The following is a 16,279-nucleotide window of genomic DNA, read 5'->3' on the forward strand; positions in this document are numbered from 1 at the left end:
AACATTATTGCCTTTAATTGGAATAATGTGCAGCATTAACTTGATCAGTTTAAATTCAACAGCTGAATATATAATGGATATAAGTGAAAAAAAAAACCAACAAAAATCCAAACAAGGCAGCTGGTTTTTGGCTAAATACTCAACTTGTACAAACTAGGATGTCATTCTCTTGGCACTCCCCTGAGCTCTTTAAGTCTCATTTCTGACTTCCTGATGGATTTGCCCTGCTTTTCCTTATGTATATTGTCCTGAGGATGTTTCCAGTAGCTCCTACTTGCAAACACAGGTGCCGTGTTGCTTTTGCTGGGCAGTATTTACTTTTCCCTTGTCCTAGATTTGTTGGAATGGGCTCTCCTTGTGACAGGGGGTGGTGGTGACAGTACAGAAGTTCATCTGAAGTGTTTAACTTGGCTAAGGTGTGGGTGGGTGGGTGGGATGGGAGGGTTCAATATGAAGGGAACTGTACTAATTAATTGTCTGCTTAAATTCCCCTCTGTGAATTAAATTCCCCTATGTGATTCAATTCCCTATGCTGTGAAGCTCAGCATGGATAATGTACAGAGCTGCTGGGCTTCACCCACCAGTTATTTAGGAATAAAAGAAACAAAAGATCATGATAGTCTGTATTGACCAAGAAACTTACCTTTAGAACACCAAGTTTACCTGTTACAGTACCAGAGTTTTGAGTTAAATTGCTCAGCCAAATTGCAGGTGGGAAGTGCTCCATAGTGCAAAATAGATCACTGGTCCCTGCCCTGGGGCGTTCTATGGAGAAGGTAGGATTCACAATTCCTGGAGAAGAAAGCATTTACACCTCCTCTGTGTTGGGACCATTCTTGTGCGCACAGATGGAAGCCTGTGGGCTGTTCCCAGCCCAGTTTCCAGGAGAAGGAGGCTCCTGAACTAGAACTTAGGGTGCACAGCTCTCTGTTGGGGGGAAATGGGACAAGCGTGAGCAGCCATGGCCCTGCTACTCAGTGTGGGAATCATGTCAAAACAAATGTATAAATTGTAAATTTAAACTATTACTTGTTTTCTTTGCAATTCTGGCCACCATATTCTGTTCAAAGACAGGAACATGGATCCTTTTACCAAGTAAAAAAAGGCTCATTTAAAATGTACCTAAAATTTTAGGAAATTGTGCACCCTTTTATCAATTTGTATAAAAGCTTTAGTGAAGAAAAAAAAACCGCTTAAAATTAAACTTTTTGTATTCTGGGGTGTATCTATTTTTATTCTGTTGGAATCCTATTTAAAGTGGCAGGTGAGTGAGTGCTTGCGTGTTGAGTGGAAGACTTGATTTTATCACCTACTTTCCCAGTACAGCTGAATGACCTGGTGACAGCAGAGTATTGGGCTGAATTGTCATGGAAGCTGCTGCTGGTCCTGTGTGCTGTTTCTAATGTACTTTTAATTGGAATAAAGAACACATACCGAATGATCCCGTTGCTGATTTCTTGCTTGAATGCTCTGTTGGTGTTTAAAACCCTCAGGTAAGGACGTTACCAGCCAGGAGTCATGGCAAGTTTTCTATTTATGACCACCTCATCCTGTGACAGACTGAATTTTAATGCTGAAATCCTTAAAAGATTCCCACAGGGAAGTTTGTTAAGTGATGTCACACAATAAACTAGGTCAAATAAATATTGTTCTTCCCCCCAGTGCTTCTTGTGCTGGACTTGTTGCTTCTAAAACCTCCCCAGAAGAGTTTTGAAGGGAAGAGAAAAAGGAATGAGGGAGAAAAGAGTTCTTTTCCCTTCAGTGTGCTTGCCTAGATAAAGACTTCTGTGGGTTTTGGACAAAGAAATCATTAAAATGCTCATCTTTGGAGATGCTGTAGCCTTGGTGAGGTGGTTAGAACCAAACTCATCCAGCTTTAGCTTAGATATGCAGGAGGAACATCCTCCACCATGAGAAGTCCACTGTGATCCAGGTTTATTATGTTATCTTACTCTTCTGTTCTTATTTAGAGCGTCAGCCCCTGCACTTTCACATCTCTGTGGTGGTCCCTGTATCTAATAACAACTTGTCACTGATCCAGAGTGCTTCCTCCCTCACTGCTGTGTTGTATCCAACACAGGATGGAGAGCCAAACTCCAGGAAGACCAGAGCAAGGTGGTGTGGAGGGCAGCTGACTATCCAATAGCTGATTTGGGCAATCCCTGAGCTATCTGCCATCAAATTAATGGCATTTCTTCAGAGGAGATGTGATGGATAAACCTCCAGCTCACATAAATTCTTTGAAGTTCAAGTTTCAACCTGAAAGGTTTTATTGGCTGTACTAACACAGGGTGGAAACACTCTGAAATGGTGAAGTAACACAGTGCACAACAGTCAGAACAAGGGATTTAACCACCTAATGCTGAAGGGAATATAGAAAATCGTTCCTTGTCCTGAACTACTTTGCTCCCCACTATGGTTTGGTTGAAAGCATCCATATGTTTCAGTATCTGAGATTGCTGCTGTGCCATTCCATCACCCACCACCCAGCAGCAGGTAACTGTTCCATCAGGTACTGATTTTATAAAGCCACTGGACGCTGAACACTTACTTAAGATCAGATACTACACTTGTGATCAGCACCAGCATCAGCTTTCTGCTGCTGCTGTGTTTCTGCTCCTGAGCTGGGCTGCTCTGGCAGTTACACTTAAACTGGGTTTGCCTCAAACCATTTAAACTTGCTCATCTCTGTGGCAAGTGATCCATTTTTTAAGTAGATTGAATTATTGCCTTTGAATTTCCATTGTAGTTACCTAAACCTGCCAAGTCACCCAAACAGCCTTTTAATGATGCTGTAAGCCAGTTCCTCAGTCAAATCCCATTAATACATTTTTATTTTAAAACTCCCAAAATTAACACTTTGCTTCTTGGACTAACTTCAGTGTAAAGGTGTTAAGTGGAATTATTTGTAACATCCCTTCTTAACTATCCATCTGTTCTTACCTGCAGATCACACAAGCTGAATGAGGGAAGGAAAACTAAGGAGAAAATCCTGCTGCTCACCAAGACAAAATAATAACTATTTGTTCTTAAAAAGGTGATTTAGTCACAGTAAAGAGCTGGACTGAGGTTACCCAGAAAGAGCTGAGTTCTCACAGTCTTGCAATTTAATACTTCCTAATAACCCTTTAATGTGTTAATACTCTTGCTTCCAGATGGTTTGGGGGTTTAAACTCCTTTTCAGCCTCTTGAGAAGATGTTTAGGATGATGATCAGCTACTGAAGGTGGTCCTGCAGGTAAAACAGTTCTGCTTCTACCTTCCCAAATAGGTGCATCCAGGTCCACTCTGGGAAGTGGCACCTTCCCAAAATAGAGAAAAGGAGAAGAGTAGATGTCTTGGAAACTTGGGGTTTGGAAACTTGGAAACTTTCAACAAACCAAAAAGGCTGAAGGTTGGTGGCACTTACGAAGCAATTTGTGATGGCACGGGTGAAACAAGCTGCTCTTTATGACGCAGGTTTATACATCTGAAATACTATTTCTCAACATCCATACCTCTGCTTCATGGGAATTTGTGAAAGATGGCAAGAAGTAGGCCCAGGAAACATCAGACTCAGGTTTTTTGGAAGAAACAATGCATCCCACTCAGCAGAAAAACCCACCTCCGTGTGCCTAAAGATCTGCATCGTGCTGCTTGTCCTGTCGAATGCACAGCACAGTCTTGTGGAGGATCCCACATTCGTGGAGGGACTTTGTAAGGTCAGAGAAGCTCCTCCGGGGCACTTCCATCGTTTCAACACTGCAGTGTTGATAGTTGGCCAACAATTTCTGTCCTGCCATGGCAAGGACTGTCAGGAGACTGTCAGAGGGCTTGAAGTGGTGCTCAAACCTCTGGCCAGAGGGAGACCGGACCGCGAGCAGCACGTGGGGCTCTTCTAAGCTTAGAGGGGACGTGGAAGGGCTTTCCTGCCTCATTTTCCTTCCCCACTTCTCAGGGGCACAGTGCACATGGGAGCTCTCCTCAGCAAGAACATCTCTTCCTGACAGTGTGCTGCCAGATCCCTGCTCTCCAGACAGAGTTTTGCTGAATTTCAGAGTGTCCTCCTGCCCCTCACTCACTTCCAGCCGGCTGGTCTGTTGAGCCAGCACTTCCACAGCATCACTCGCTATGCCCTTCCAGCCAATGGAGGGGAGCACCCGGTACTTGTTCAGGGAAGAGGAGGACTTCAAAGGCACTTGCTGCAGGAGCTCCGGGACCTCCTCAGGAGACACCGGGGTGGGTGGGAACACCAGTTTTGTGTGTGGTGCTCTCCGACTGCTCGCTAATGCCCGAGGAGATGCTGCCAGTGGGGAAGAAGGCACTTGGCATGGACAGGCTTCCACGCCCTGAGGGTGGCTGAAGCTTTGCCTTCTGCGTCCCTTGGCTGATTTGGGCCTGGTGACATGCATGGTGACAATGTTGGCCCACGGGAGAGCGGCTGTGCTCGGAGGGAAGCAGAGCTGAGCAAGTGCTGCGTCCAGGAAAGCTGCTGTGGGCGTTGCACCTGCAGGCTGCAAGCAGAGGGAAAAGTTATAGGAACTGGCCAGGAAGCTTCTAGAGGGTCTAATCTCCCTATGGTTTGTCAGCTAAATAGGGAATAAATGTGGTGTGTCACTGTGTGGGCAATCCTGCGGTGCAGTGAGGGCTGAGTCAGAGGTGGTGGGAGACATGTTATTTATAGGGGCTAGATTTGTCAGGAATTGTGTAAACTTGACCCAGAGCATCAGAAAGTTGTGCCCTTCCCCACTGAAAGTAAGTTTTTTGATGGAAAGAACAATTTTTTTTTTATTATTCTGAAGCTGGAAACTCAGTGCAAATGGGAGATGAGTGAACTTCAAAGCACAGCACTGGCCTTTTCACTGCTCCTGCAGTGGCAGATTGAGTTCCCATTGTGGATTTTGGGGTAAGATTCACTACACTTCACTTTTTAAACATCTCTGAAGATCCCCAAGAATGAAAAACCCTGATTCAATGCAGAGAAACTCGTTCTGACCCTTTTGTGACCGAAAGCTGCTTAACAGAATGATTTCCCAAGGGAATGGCTGGAGCTGTGTCAGGGCAGGCTCAGGTTGGATCTCAGGGAAAGGTTCTTCCCCCAGAGGGTGGTTGGCACTGAACAGGCTCCCCAGGGCAGTGTCACAGCCCCAAGGCTGCCAGAGCTCCAGCAGTGTTTGGACAACGCTCTCAGGGACATGGAGGGATTGTTGGGGTGTCCGGTGCAGGGCCAGGGGTTGGACTGGATGGTCCTTGTGGGTCACTTCCAGCTCAGGATAGTCTGTGACTGTGATACAACCTCTACTAAAGATAAAGCCACGTTCTGCTGCACGTTCCCCAAGTTAAGACGCACTCAGAGCACTTGGCTGTTACCAGGACAGGCCTTGAGACAGCCCAGCCATCTGGGTCACAACTTCACAACAACCCTTTGAGAAGTGCCACAGGGTCACACACCCCCCTTCCCTTCCTGTGGTTTGCATGGCAGCATTTATCGAAGGAAAAGGAAAATCAACTTGGATTGCTTGGCATTCTCCAGAAATAAGACAGTGGGACTTGGCTGCTGTTTGTCACCTCAGCACGGGGCAGGGTCTGTGCAAACCTCACAATGTTCAACAGAGCCAAGTGCAAAATCTTACAGCTGGGTCAGGGCAATCCCAGGCACACCTGGGTGGAGAAGGGATGGAGAGCAGCCCTGCAGGGAAGGACCTGGGGGTGCTGGAGGATGAAAAGCTGAACATGCCCTGTCCCTGTGTGCTCACAGGCCAGAAACCCCCTGTGCCCTGGGCTGATCCCAGGGGGGTTCTGCCCCTCTGCCCCCTGGGGTGGGACCCCCCTGCAGAGCTGCCTCCAGCCCTGGGAACAGCACAGGGAGGACCTGGAGCTGCTGGAGAGAGTCCAGAGGAGGCACCAAGAGATCAGAGGATGGAGCAGCTCTGAGAGGGGGAAAGGCTGGGAGAGCTGGGATTGTTCACATGGAGAAGAAAAGGCTTCAGAGTGACCTGACTGTGACCTTTCATTACCTGAAGGAACTGACAAGAAAGATGGAGAGAGTATTTATAAGGTCCTGGAGTGACAGGACAAGGGGAAATGGCTTCCTACTGCCAGAGGGCAGGGTTAGATGGGTTATTGGGAAGAAATTCTTCCCTGTGAGGGTGGTGAGACCCTGGCACAGGGTGCCCAGAGAAGCTGTGGCTGCCCCAGCCCTGGAAGTGTCCAAGGCCAGGTTGGATGGGGCTTGGAGCAACCTGGGCTGGTGGAAGGTGTCCCTGCCCAATGCAGGGGGTGGCACTGGAGGAGCTTTAAGGTCCCTTCCAACCCAAACCATCCTGGAATTCTATTCTAAACCAAACAGAGGGAACAGCCCTGGTGGTCCTTTGCCAGCAATGTGTTATTTACCACTCGATTTCTGCTCCAGCTGTGTGAAATGGAAACACTCAGCAAGGCAGAGTCCTCACACCCCCTGCCCAGCCCAGCTGACAGACCTGTCCCTCCTGAGCCTCCAGCAGAGCCAGACAGGGACACCCGCCCGGGTGACTCATCCCAGTTTCCCAGGAGCTTGTGGGAGGGAGGGGAGTATGTGCCTTCCCCTTAGCGCCTCTAACAAATAAACACTCAAGGCAACAAGGCACTGAGGAAGGACTCTCAAGCCTAGGGGAGCACTTACAGATATCACCAGTGACACTGCCGGTTCCAAGAGTTAAAACCCCAAACAAGCAACCTGTGAGAAACCATTGAGGGACCCTCCTGTGAGGGCATGTACCACTCCAGCACAGTGTATGCCAGAGATTTACCAAGGGGAGATGCTTAAAATACGGTGCCTGGGGAGGGGTTGCGATGGGGAACTGCAGCCGGGTGCCCCCAGGCTGGTGACACCAGGGCCTGTGAGGGTGAGCCCTCCAAATCCAAGCCCTACATCACAGAACCACAGAATGGGTGAGGCTGGAAGGGACCACAGTGGCTCATCTGGTCCCACCTCCCTGCTCCAGTGGGGTCATCCCAGAGCACATGGCACTGGATTGTGTCCAGACAGTTCTGGAAGTCTCCAGTGAGAGAGACTCCAAACCCTCTCAGGGCATCCTGTGCCACGGCATGTAAAAAAGTTCTTCCTCATGTTCAGCTGGAACTTCCTGGGCATCAGTTCCTGCCTGTTCTGTCTTGTCCTGGTGAGGGCTGGCCCAGAGCAGCCCCACAGCAGAGCCCTTGGTGCCACAGCCAGGCCTGGGCCGCACAGCCGGGCTTGGGGCTGAGCCCAACAACAGGACTGGGCCTAAGCCCTCAGCCCGGCCCCACTGCCCATCCCTATGGCCGAGCTCAGACAGACCCGGGCACTGAAACGCAGCTGCACCGCCTCCCAGCCAGCCCCGACCCCTCATGCTGACCCCAATCTCGGCCCCTCACCCCGATCCCGGTCCCTGTCCCTCATCCCGATCCCGATCCCTGTCCCTGTCCTTCATCCGATCCCGGTCCCTGTACCTCACCCCGATCCCGATCCCTGTCCCTGTCCTTCACCCGATCCCGGTCCCTGTCCCTCACACCAATCCCAGTCCCGGTCCCTGTCCCTCACCCGATCCTTGTCCCTGTCCCTCACCCCGATCCCGATCCCTGTCCCTGTCCTTCATCCGATCCCTGTCCCTGTCCCTCACCCCGATCCCGATCCCGACCCCGTCCCTGTCCCTCACCGTCCTGCCCCGCCGGCAGACGCCGTTGCCATGGAGACCCCGCCACGGCCCCGCCCACCGCAACGCGCTGATCCAGCCCCGCCCCCGGGAATGGGACTGGGATGGGATGGGATGGGATGGGATGGGATGGGATGGGATGGGATGGGATGGGATGGGATGGGATGGGATGGGATGGGATGGGAGAAGGGATTGGGCAGGGATGGGAGAAGGGATTGGGCAGGGATGAGATGGGAATGGTGTAGGGTAAGTAACTTTTTTTGCCACAGACTTTGTTACCCAGGAGTCAGTTATTTTGCTTTAGGGAAGGCTTCCCTTGCCGCCTTCTCAAAACAGTGCTGTTCTCTCACCTCCTCGCCACATTCCAGAAGCTCACTCTGACATGTGAGGAGAGAGCAGATGTCATAGGCCTTGGCATTCCAACGGGGAGAGAGGGGGGAGTGGAGATAATAAAAACTCGAAGGGGAAAACAGGAGGTGCCTTTAGCCCCTGGGGGCCCAATGTGCCTTACTGTAAAAAAGCGATCCTTTTCTTTTAATCCTTCCACTGCCTCGGTGTTCTTTGGAAGAATACCTGTGTATGTTTCACCTTACAGAGAGGATAGGGATGGGATACAGATGGGATAGAGATGAGAACAGGGATGGGATAGGGATGGGGAGAGGGGTGGAATAGGGATGGGATAGGAATGGGGACAGGGATGGGATAGGGATGGAAACAGGGATGGAATAGGGATGAGAACAGGGATGAAATAGGGATGGAAACAGAGGTGAGACAGGGATAGAAACAGGGGTGAGATAGGGATGGGACAGGGATGGGGACAGGGATGGGACAGAGACAAAACCGTGGCTTGGGACAGCCAGGATTTCCTGAGGTGGATCTTGGGGTGGATCCAGGGATGGGACAGGGATGGGGACAGGGATGGGACAGAGATGAAACCATGGCTTGGGACAGCCAGGATTTCCTGAGGTAGATCCTGGGGTGGATCCAGGGATGGGACAGCCAGAATGCCCTGGGGCAGATCCAGGGAACATCACCAGGCTCAGGGACAGCCAGGACAGGCTGGTTCAGATGGCAGAGACATACCTGTGCAAACTGTGCAGGGATGTGTTGAGGCTTCAGGCCTCGTCAGTGGCACAGAAACAGCCCCACCACTTTGGGAAAGTTCTGGAGACCTCACCCTGTGGGACACAAAGCAGGGTGAGCAGGGGGGGTGACAGATGAGTCCCCTCCCAAACAGCTGCTCCGCACCTGTCAGTGAGTGTGGCACCAAGGTTGTCCCTGTCCCTCTCACAGGAGTTCTCATTCCTCCATCCCACCCTAAGCAAAACCACAATGTTGTCACCCCACTTAAATAACCATATCTTCAGGTTTTAATCCTAAAAGTTTAAAAATGAAGTGTTACAGCCTGTCCTGAGCAAAGGCAGTGGGGAGAGAGGAGGGGTGGAGCGCAATACAGAGTTTAACCCCCTGTGACATTATTCAGTGACTGCAGAATAAACCCAGACAAATAAACCCCAAAATTTATTATGAAAACACCATTAAAAAATTAGACTTTACACACAAAATCTTCCTGGGACCTAAAACTATGCTTTTGGGGGAGTTTTAAGCTTTCTTTATCCTAAGAGGGAAGGGGAGTCATCCTGATCCCCCTGGCTACAAATGATCCATGAGTCAGTTTCCCTTCTGGGAACACCCCACATACTGATATTTCCTTCTCTCCCCATTAATCCCTTTTTAAACCCACTCAGTTAACCAGCTTGTTCTCCCACCAACAGATGGCCATCAGTGGCACCAAGAAAGCAATAAATATCTATCATAAACTTGGGTTCTCCACCCTGTGAGGGGGGAAGATCAAGGTAAACCCGAGCACTAAAAAGAAATAACTTGGGTTCTCCACCCTGTGAGGGGGGAAGATCAAGGCAAACCCGAGCACTAAAAAGAAATAAAATAAATAAGGAAAGAGTTTCCGATCAGCTCATCTCGGCCCAGGATATTTGGCAATATTGCTGGGAAAACTGGAGCATTGCAGATCAAAGCACCTGGCACATTTACACTTCAATAAGGCCCTGAACAAACAGATGTGTGGGTGATACCCAGCTCTCTTTGTTCCCGAAGAAGGCTGAAAAGTTCCATATATCTAAGGGGATGATAACTTCTACGGGTGGTTTTTTTAAGCCCTTGAGTCTGTGGGGTAATTAAAGAGCAGGTTTGACTTGATGTGGTCACTCTCCTGAGACCCCCTGCAGAGAGGGAGGGCTTAAAATGAGGAGTTTTGGTTAAAACCATGTGTGGACCCCAAATCCACAGGATCCCTGCTCTCAATTACGCCCTCAGATTATGCTTTTCATGCAGGTTTATCCAAACTCTACAGCAAACTCTGCAGGTCTTTCCCCCAAAACCAAGAACCTGCAGTGTTAAAACACAAATAGCACAGCCAGTGAACACCACCTTTGGAATCCTTCTGTAATGGAAGTGTTTGTGGAGGGGGTGGGAAAGGGATCAGTTAATTACTAGAGATTGCCTTGGTTTTCAAAGGGAGGTGAGGAAAGCAGGGGTTTGGCTGTTGGATTGTCACTGTGGCATTTTGGGATGGTTTCTTGTGCAGATGCTGACTAAGGAGGCAGGTGAGGTGTTGCACCCCATTCTTAATAGGCTTGGATGGCTTTTATTCCACTTGCAGCAGAAAATTGAGGGTTAGAGGGAAGCAAAGCCCTGGGACAGACAGCTCTGCCCCCTTGGAGGACGGTCAGGAGGTGACGTCCCTTCCAGCGACAGCTTTGGTGGCTTCTTAAGAAATTCCACAGAGTTTTTTCTTCTTGACTCCAGACCCCTAAGTCATTTCCTTACAATTCTCAACCCCAAATTCCCTTCCCCAGGTTAATCCTTGAGGGTGGAGCCCTGCATATCACCAGATACCTGCATTTGTGTCTGTGTTTGCTCTTGGTCCCATGGTTTAGGGGAAAACCAGCAGCTTTTGTTCCTTATCTCCTCTGCTTTTCTGCCTCCCCCACATCTCTGTATCATGTTTGAATTATGGTGATTAAATAAACTGTATGCCCCAAGCATTCCAACTCAGGTTTCCATGGCTTTTCCAGCCTTTGCTGCTCATGATTTAATTTCTCAGACCCCTTGCCCACACACTCTGGGCAGACAGGAAAACCACAGAGGGTAGGACAGGAAAACTGCAGACCCAGGAATTGCACTCGTGATGTTGGCTGTCTTTCCTTCACCTCCCCTTGTGATTCAGTGAGGCTGGATTTGGATGCAGCCATGGATCTGAGGGGACAATTGCAACGAAGGAGCCAAAAGATACCACCTCTGAAGCTTCAGCGTGTGAACTGGCAAAACCAAGGGCTCACATGAGAAAACACTGAGCCCAAAGTGCCACCTCTGCAGCTGGAACAAGGATTCAACAACCTCTGAGGTGCCAGCCTGGATGTAAATCACTTTTATCCCATCGCTCCAGCCACTAGATCCCACAGATTTTAAAACCATGGCCAAGGCCTTGACTGGCTTCATGTAGGGACAGAGATGACCTCATGCCCATCAATGAGCAGATGGAGGGAGTGCTGGTGCTCACTGTTTGGGGAAACTCATGATTTTTGGGAAAGAGAAAGATGGGAACACTCTCCCTGCTCCAGGTGAGCCCGGCTTGGGATGACAGCGCAGATGGAGGAGGGGGTGGGCCTGGCCAGCTATAAAAACCAAACCCTTTGAGCCAGTGACATCAGAACTGCAGGTCCAGGAAGGGGTAAGGAGAGTGGGATTTTATTGCCCTGTTACTCATCTGGCAGCTCAAGGGGTGATGGGGGGAGGTTGTGAATCAGGAGCTGCTTCACCAGCCCCAGGCAGGATCAGCCACCGTGTCCGTGACAAGCGCTGCATCCCAAATCCAGGCTAAAGGGCCCCCTGAGGAGTCACTGGGACACAGTGATGCCTTCAGAAGGCTTTGAATCCACAGTGACACGAATGTCACCACGAGGCCTGCCCTTGGTGTGGGCACTGGGGGAGCAGCCTGTCCTGCCCCTGATTCATCGCCCACCTTTGCTGTCCCCTCTCCAGGGCAGCCCCAGGATGAGGAATCTCCTCCTTGCTGTGCTTCTGGCTTGTGGTAAGTGCCCCGCTGCCCCCAGGACACACCAGGATCCACCTGCCAACCTCAAGATTTGGGAACAATTCAATTTTTTGCTTAAATTTTGCAATTTCACTCCAACACTTCGTGTAGCACTGCTGAAGTCCTGGAGGGCTTTGTGAGGGGGAGGCTTTGGGATGCCCAGATCCATATTTATTTTACAGGACCCTGGAGATTGTTGGAACATTTCCTGTCTGTGCCAAGCCCATGGCTGATCCTGGTGATGGGGGATTGCTGGTTGCAGCATGGCTTGCAGGCTTGTTGCCTGTCCAAAGAGCAATACCTTCTGCCAGACTGAATCCAGGGGGTGCAGAAGCCAGATATTTTCCCTGTGAGGGTGGGCAGGCCCTGGCACAGGTTGCCCAGAGAAGCTGTGGTTGCCCCAGCCCTGGAAGTGTTCATGGCCAGGCTGGATGAGGCTTGGAGCAACCTGGGCTGGTGGAAGGTGTCCCTGCCCATGGCAGGGGGTGGAATGAGACGGGCTTTAAGGTCCCTTCACTCCCAAACCGTTCTGGAATTCTATGATTCTATAATCCCTGGGGTGGGGTTAGGGCTCCTCATGGTTCAGACTCCTGAAAGTGTGTTTCCAGCAGTGCCAGACATTTAATTCTCTGCCTGGTGTGAGGTGTTAGGAACACCAACAGCCTCCCCACTCTGCACCGGCACAAGCCCCCTCCCTCTGCCTCTCCACAGGGCTGCTCCCAGCTGGCACCAGTGTCCTGGAGCTGGAGCGGATGATCAGGGCGACCACAGGGAAAAGTGCCCTGCTCTCCTACAGTTGGTATGGGTGTTTCTGTGGCATTGGGGGCAGCGGGACCCCTGTGGATTCCACTGACCGGTGAGTATCTGGAACAGCATCACCACTCACCCACCCCAGTGAAGGGCAGTCCCTAAAATGCTGTACTCTGAGATGGGGGTTTGCCCCCTTCCCCAGCCACGTCCTGCTGCTGCCTGACCATGCCCTCCTCCAGGTTGCCTTGAATTTGAGGCTGGACCTTCCTTTACTTTCCAGGTGTGGTAAGGGAGGGTTGGGGGGCCGCAGCTGACGTGGTGTCCCCACAGGTGCTGCCAAGCCCACGACTGCTGCTACAGGAGAGTGAGGGAGGGCAAGTGCAGCCCCTTGATCACCCCGTACACGTTCACCACTGATGACGGACACATCACCTGCAGTGAGTATAGAAAAGGGGTTCCATGGAGGTGGGGAACCAGCACTGCTCCCCATGACACCCCATCCCTGGAGCAGGGCACTCAGGAGGGCAACCCCTGGGGTGAAACCAGCCTGATTCCTGTCCAGGTGTGATAATTAAATGGGCATTGCAAGGGATGCAACAGGTGGGAGAGAGCAAGCACTGGGACACTGTTTCATCCACTTCCCCGAGGAAGCTCCAAGCACTGGGGGTGTCCTGACGGGACCCCACCAGAAAAGCCACCACAGGGCACTGTGTTTCCACCCCACAGGTAACAAGCAGAGCTGGTGTGAGAGAGAGACTTGCCTGTGTGACAAGGCAGTGGCCTCGTGCTTCGCGAGCACTCTGCCCTCGTACAGTCATTCCTACCGCTTCTACTTCAAGCTGAAATGCCAAGGAAACGAGCTCCAGTGCTGAGGAAGGGGAATCTGCACACAGAGCTCCAGACTGTGTCTGGTTTCCCCCATTGCTGTGGCAAGAAAAGCCTGGCGTGGGGGCTGAGGAGAACCAGAGCCCACGAGGCTCCCTGCGAGGTGCTCAGGATGAGGAAGGGCACACACACATCATGGATGGAAACCTCGCAGTTCCCAGAAAGACACACCGATGTCCTCTTTCTTGTCCCTTCCTCCTCCCTTGATTTAATTTCTCAGAAAAGATAATAAAGACCCACAATAAAAGGAATATAAACTGATTCTGGGATGTTTTTCTGTAAGGGCCACTGAGATTAAGGCACTGCAATGGTGGCTGCCGAGTTTGGGGAGCACTTCTGCATCCCACACCTCAGCCACACCCTCTGCCCAACATCCCAATACTTCCATGGTCCCAGGAGGGCTGTAATTCACAAGTCTATCCCAACGTGGAGCAACAACTTTGGGGAACAGGTTGCCCAGAAAAGCTGCAGCTGCCCCATCCCTGGAAGTGTCCAAGACCAGGCTGGATAGGGCTTGGAACAGCCTGGGATAGTGGAAGGTGTCCCCATGGCAGGGGGTGGAAGGAGATGAGCTTTACGGTCCCTTCCAACCCAACCCATTATGAGATTCTACGAAAATTAAGGGTAAAGAATAGCCATCCACAGAGGAGGGAAGATTTCAAAACCATGACCAGCTAAATTAGGTGGATGCTAATTTAGGAGGGCAGTTGGTGACTGAATGGTTTCTGCAGAAGAGCTGTAATGAGGGTGTGGAAAAATCATACAGAATAAAATAAGGGAAGTTGCATTTGCTCACCACAAAACATTCGTTTTGATTCATTTTTTTTCTCACAGTGAGGGAGGGTTTAATCATCCAGTGTCTGCCCAACCTCATGTCTCTGGGAACTTGTATATTTAGAGATGCTTTCAGTTTGCCCACAGATTTCCCCCAAACAACTGATAACTCACCCTGAACCAGTTTTGCAGAGGGTCAGTTCCCAAACTGTACATCCTCTTGAAAATCCCAAACCTGCTTCATTCCTGCCCAGGCTGAACCAGGGCTGTTCTCTCCCCCTGATATGGCTTCGTGGTGCTGGGAAGGACAAAAGAGAAGATGTTCAGGCATTTCTGACCAGGATCAGGGGGTGTTGGCTTCCTCCTCAGCCTGGAAGTGACGCTGCTTTGCCACCTCATCCCACCCAGCAGCAGCCCCCACGTGTGAGGTGCAGAGCTGGGGCGCTGGGGGGATTTCTGACACTCCTGTAAAGGGGAAGGATGGAGCCTTCTCCTTCGCAGAAAAGCCCAGTCAGCAACATTTGAGTCAAAGGAGCCCCACACAGATGTGAGCAAACCCTTTATAAAGAAAGCCCAGCTGGCTGCAGGACACTGTAAGTGGACCACTGCAGGACCAAAGTAAGTGGGGATGGAGAAATGCTTTTTCTCCCTTTTCTCCTTTAACCAGAAGCAGTATGGGAGCAAAATCCATGCCATGATAGCAGGAGCAAAAGAGATGCTACCTGCGATGCCAGCTTGGAGGAAGAGCAGTGGGTGCAGCCACTGAGGGCTGATAATTCCTCCAACTTTTCTTCCTTTCTCTTCATTTTGCTTTTTTTCCACAACTGCACCATCCAATTCCCATCACTTTCCCTCAATGCTTTGTGCTGAAGTGACAGGTGCCATCTTCACCCCCTCATCTTCTCTAGTCCTCAGAGAGGGGGGAGTATCTCTGCTCCCAGATGAGGAGGAAGAAAGAAGGGATAACAGGGAATGGTTTGGTTTTGGTATAAGAGGGAATGGCTTGGTTTTGGTATAACAGGGAATGGTTTGCTTTCCTCTCCCAGGGCTGTCAGAAGGATGAATTCTCTCCTGGCCCTCACTGTGCTGTTTGCTTGGCGTAAGTGTCCTCACTCCCACCAGTCCCATGGCTCCCTGTGCAGTTACATCTGTGGAAATTAGGATCAGGCTGGTGATTTCTTTACCTTTTCCCATCACCACCTCTCCCAAATATGCAACAACTCTCCTGCACCAAGCTAGGAGCAAGTTTCCTCTCCATTGTCTTATAATTTCTAAGATGTCACCACCCTGGCGCCAGTTTGGGGGTTGGAGGAATGGAGGTGCTGCAAAGGGGCTGGGAATCAGCATGATCCCCCTGATTTCCCCTCTCCAGGCTTGTCCCCAGCCCATGGGAGCCTCTTGCAGCTGCACAGCATGATCACGGAGGTGACAGGGAAAAACGCTTTGCTGCACTACGCCTTCTACGGCTGCTACTGCGGCGTGGGGGGCAAGGGGCAGCCCAAGGACGCCTCAGACAGGTGAGAACCCGCCTGAAACCCCCCTGCCTGAACACATCCTTGAATATTTTCAAATTTGGGGGGGTGAGGGAAGGAAAAGCCCAACCCCTAAAGTTTTGATCTCCCCTGCAGGTGCTGCCAGCTGCACGATACCTGCTACCTCAGCCTCCTGAACCACCGCTGTGACGCCAAGAAGCAGAGCTACCACTACAAGCGGCACCACGGCAGCCCCTCCTGCAGTGAGTAGGACCCAGGAAAAGGGTGGGTCAGCCCATCCTAAAGTCAGGGCTGACCTTGGGCTCCCCTCTTCCCACAGGAAAGGACTCCTGGTGTGCTCAGCTCTCCTGTGAGTGCGACCGCAGCCTGGCATTGTGCCTGAAGAGAAACGTCGGGAGCTACAGGAAACGCTACCAGTTCTACCCTAATTACCTATGCAAGTGATAGGAGCCGGAATCTGGAGCTCGCTGCACTCCTGCCTGTGCTGCTGTAAATTTAAGTAATGTGAAAATAAACAGTGTGCTTAAACCACTCCGTCCTCTGAGAGCTGCTGCTGTTGGGTAGGGACAGAAATCCCTGTGAATAATCAACATCTTCCCAAAACTTTCCAAG

General features: G+C 50.8%; 3 protein-coding genes across 3 annotated transcripts; 2 read left to right on the plus strand and 1 right to left on the minus strand.

Annotated features, from left to right (window-relative positions):
• Window positions 1–2,277: 2,277 nt before the first annotated feature.
• On the minus strand, window positions 2,278–8,057 carry UBXN10 (UBX domain protein 10). The gene is made up of 3 exons (XM_050322735.1): window positions 8,002–8,057; window positions 7,655–7,721; window positions 2,278–4,492 (listed from the first exon to the last, which is right to left on the minus strand). Exons 1-3 carry the CDS (start codon window positions 8,055–8,057, stop codon window positions 3,614–3,616), a joined length of 1,002 nt encoding a protein of 333 aa, XP_050178692.1. The 3' UTR covers window positions 2,278–3,613.
• Window positions 8,058–11,725: 3,668 nt separating this feature from the next.
• On the plus strand, window positions 11,726–13,387 carry LOC126643772 (phospholipase A2, membrane associated-like). Its single transcript, XM_050322393.1, has 4 exons — window positions 11,726–11,762; window positions 12,477–12,621; window positions 12,846–12,952; window positions 13,242–13,387. Exons 1-4 carry the CDS (start codon window positions 11,726–11,728, stop codon window positions 13,385–13,387), a joined length of 435 nt encoding a protein of 144 aa, XP_050178350.1.
• Window positions 13,388–14,714: 1,327 nt separating this feature from the next.
• LOC126643773 (phospholipase A2 group V-like) lies at window positions 14,715–16,111 on the plus strand. The gene is made up of 5 exons (XM_050322394.1): window positions 14,715–14,792; window positions 15,221–15,273; window positions 15,547–15,691; window positions 15,803–15,909; window positions 15,987–16,111. Exons 2-5 carry the CDS (start codon window positions 15,234–15,236, stop codon window positions 16,109–16,111), a joined length of 417 nt encoding a protein of 138 aa, XP_050178351.1. The 5' UTR covers window positions 14,715–14,792; window positions 15,221–15,233.
• Window positions 16,112–16,279: the final 168 nt, after the last annotated feature.

The sequence above is a fragment of the Myiozetetes cayanensis genome, unplaced genomic scaffold (genome assembly GCF_022539395.1).
Source record: "Myiozetetes cayanensis isolate MyiCay16 unplaced genomic scaffold, myiCay2020 scf28, whole genome shotgun sequence".
In the NCBI taxonomy this organism is placed as follows: Eukaryota; Metazoa; Chordata; class Aves; order Passeriformes; family Tyrannidae; genus Myiozetetes; species Myiozetetes cayanensis.

Coding starts and splice junctions, on each gene's coding strand:
- UBXN10 (XM_050322735.1), bottom strand. CDS start 8,057: ATGACATCTGCTCTCTCCTCACATGTCAGAGTGAGCTTCTGGAATGTG. Junction 7,722..8,001: donor TTCTGGAATGTGGCGAGGAG/GTGAGAGAACAG, acceptor GGGCTGGATCAG/CGCGTTGCGGTGGGCGGGGC. Junction 4,493..7,654: donor TCTGCCGGCGGGGCAGGACG/GTGAGGGACAGG, acceptor CTCTGCTTGCAG/CCTGCAGGTGCAACGCCCAC.
- LOC126643773 (XM_050322394.1), top strand. CDS start 15,234: ATGAATTCTCTCCTGGCCCTCACTGTGCTGTTTGCTTGGC. Junction 15,692..15,802: donor CCCAAGGACGCCTCAGACAG/GTGAGAACCCGC, acceptor TCTCCCCTGCAG/GTGCTGCCAGCTGCACGATA. Junction 15,910..15,986: donor CCACGGCAGCCCCTCCTGCA/GTGAGTAGGACC, acceptor CTCTTCCCACAG/GAAAGGACTCCTGGTGTGCT.
- LOC126643772 (XM_050322393.1), top strand. CDS start 11,726: ATGAGGAATCTCCTCCTTGCTGTGCTTCTGGCTTGTG. Junction 11,763..12,476: donor TGCTGTGCTTCTGGCTTGTG/GTAAGTGCCCCG, acceptor GCCTCTCCACAG/GGCTGCTCCCAGCTGGCACC. Junction 12,953..13,241: donor TGACGGACACATCACCTGCA/GTGAGTATAGAA, acceptor TCCACCCCACAG/GTAACAAGCAGAGCTGGTGT.